We start from the raw sequence: 2,817 nt of genomic DNA on the forward strand, positions 1-2,817 counted from the left end.
TCCGAGAAAAAAAGAAGAACCAAGTTATGAAGGAAAGGGAAAATTTACATTAAAAGACTGACAACGGAGGCGTAAATTGTTTAATGTCGCTGAAAGGGAACCTCCACTAAAACAACAAAATAACTTTAAACCACAGAACATAATGTTTTCAATTGGAATTGCTCAATCTTTTTCCAATGAAAGCGTTTGTATTTGAGAAAAATAAATTCCAAAAACGCTTATTTTGGCTTTCAAATTTCCCGGGCGCCGCCATCTTGAATAATTGTGACGTAACTTGGTTGCCCTATTGTTTCAGAACAATCGCTCTTTGTATCAGAACAATAGGGCAACCAAGTTTCGTCACAATTATTCAAGATGGCGGCGCCCGGGAAATTTGACAGCTAAAATAAGCGTTTTTGGAATTTATTTTTCTCGAATACAAACGCTTTCATTGGAAAAAGATTGAGCAATTCCAATTGTAAACATTATGTTCTGTGGTTTAAAGTTATTTTGTTGTTTTAGTGGAGGTTCCCTTGAAAGAAAGAAAGAAAGCCCCAATTTAGGAGTCTGTACCCTGCTTCTATGGTGATTGAAACCAAGGTTATGATTGGTTGATTTAACTTCAACTTTGAATGTGATTGGTTGAATTAAACTACAACTTTAAATGCGATTGGGATTATTGAACTGTCCGATAACAACTTGGCAAGTGAATTAGTGGAAAGTAGGAATTTTTTAAATCAATAACAATCGAGGACATTGTAATTTTTATGACTAAGTTTGTTATCTTCTTTTGACCTTCTCGCCAGCTATTTGCCCACCCGGTTTTGTGATGCACATAACATCGTGCTATTATATCAGCGTCGCAGTTACCGCAACATTTTCCAATGCTCGAGTGATTTGCCAGAATTTCGGAGCAGACCTTACCATAATCAAGTCACCAGATGAAAACGACTTCCTCTACGACTTGGTGAAAAACTACAGCGCTCCAATAAATGCCTGGATAGGATTGCGTAGAAGATCTGACAAGAAGTTCTATTGGCTGGATGACACTCCCCTGAAGGAATATTATCAGAGGTGGATGGATGGTGAACCAAATAACGGTGGAGAAGGAGAGGATTGTGTGGAGATGTTGTCTTATGACAACGGGATATGGAATGATCTCCCTTGCTCCAACTCGGAACGAGTTGCTCTCTGCCAGAAGCCCTTTTGAGGCTACCCAGAAGTTACACTTCCTCCTTGCCATCAAACTATTCATTTCCAGATGGGCTAATTATTTAGCTTTACATATTAAATATAGAAAAAAGAAAATTCCCTTCTGTTTCTGATGTCGCGCACAACTGTAAAGAAAAATATCAAACACCAAATGCGTCTTAAATCTCAACTCGTTTGTCGCAGAGGTTAAAGAAAGGAGAACTCAAAACAGGGTCTGACCCATTGCTCCAGTTATAAATAATACTTGGTTTGGTGACAAGCCCCATAAAAAAACTAGCGAGGCTTTAATTTCATTCACTGTAACAGGGTACCACACAGAACTTTCTGTTGGCCCCCTTTTCTGTTCTGCGTACAAGTTGGTCTGAATAACTAACGACTGCCACACCTCTTGAGTCTTCAGTGAAAAAGAGTTCAAAAACATCCAAACAAGAATTTAGGTGTGAAATGTTAACCTTTTATGGACCAGCATCGCATACATGTGTCGAAAATACCGATAATATTTTCAATATTTGCTTCTAGTTCATCTTTACTCAAATATATACTTAAATCCGCCCTTGGATTCTTCTCTTAAAACCTGTAAATTCAGTTGTACGGATAAAATCAGGTACCACATTTTACAACTTAGGTGATAAGTAAGAAAAAGAATGAAAACCATAACTGGTTGTTCTAGGTTTGCTGAGAGACAGAATACAATTTCCGCAAAGATCATGTGAAAAAGACCCGAATGAAAACTTACTTTTCATACTGTGGAATTCCGAAAGTAACGGCCGCCGTTGCTTTCGGTTTTTGCAAGAAAAAGGGGCCGCTACTTTCGGGTAGCCGTTAATTTTGGATGGTCAAAAAACGTTTGCAATTCACAGTCGTTTCAGACAAAGAGGACATGAAATTAAGGGGTATTAATAAAGCAGACTGACTACATATTCAAAAAAAGGCCTCAAATGGTGGTTCTGTGGGGCGATTGAAGCAATGGTTGTTCCAGTTAATTGTGTTAGTACTTTAAATACCTTTTAAAATCAAATTGTACGTCGATCAAATCAAAAGTATTGCTTGAGACGTTACATCATACGGTGTTTTATTGTAGTTGAGTAATAAATTCCAAGGGCCGCTACTTTCGGGTGGGCCGTTACTTTCGGGAGGGGGGGAGGGGCTTTACTTTCGGAATTAAACAATTTATGTCCTTTAAAGCGTATTGCAAATTGTCGGATATTTGTTCTACAAGAAAATAAGTAAAGGGCATTAATTGGAGTTTCTAGTATTATAATGATGAATTTCATTAGTCAGCGATAACATTTCAATGAATGCATCAGGAAGGAAGCCTTTCTAAAAAGAAAACATAAACTTGCCAATTTGAGATAGATAAATATCACTGAGTTTCAGTATTTTCAGCTGCTTAAATATTGGTTCAGTATGAGCATCGCCGGAATGCGCTTCTTGATATGATTCTTAAAACCTTTTTCTGAAGTTAAAAAAATGCGATTTAGATTAGAAGGATAGGTAGATCCCCATACTGATATGCACTAAACAAGATCAGGATAAACTTGGCTAAAATACAAGGTGCACAAAGAGGAGGTAGGAAGGCAAAAACTTGCTTTGTAAAGTATGCAGATAGACTTTGATACTTTTCTA

General features: G+C 37.5%; 1 protein-coding gene across 1 annotated transcript in view; it reads left to right on the forward strand.

Annotated features, from left to right (window-relative positions):
* Positions 1-2,301, forward strand: part of LOC138002674 (fibrillin-2-like) — a 98,503-nt gene extending 96,202 nt beyond the window's left edge. The window contains exon 12 of the mRNA XM_068848674.1: positions 786-2,301. Coding sequence (XP_068704775.1) covers positions 786-1,189 — 404 coding nt within the window. The 3' untranslated portion in view covers positions 1,190-2,301. The remainder of the gene's footprint in view (positions 1-785) is intronic.
* The last annotated feature ends 516 nt before the right edge of the window (positions 2,302-2,817 follow it).

The sequence above is a fragment of the Montipora foliosa genome, chromosome 5 (genome assembly GCF_036669935.1).
Source record: "Montipora foliosa isolate CH-2021 chromosome 5, ASM3666993v2, whole genome shotgun sequence".
In the NCBI taxonomy this organism is placed as follows: Eukaryota; Metazoa; Cnidaria; class Anthozoa; order Scleractinia; family Acroporidae; genus Montipora; species Montipora foliosa.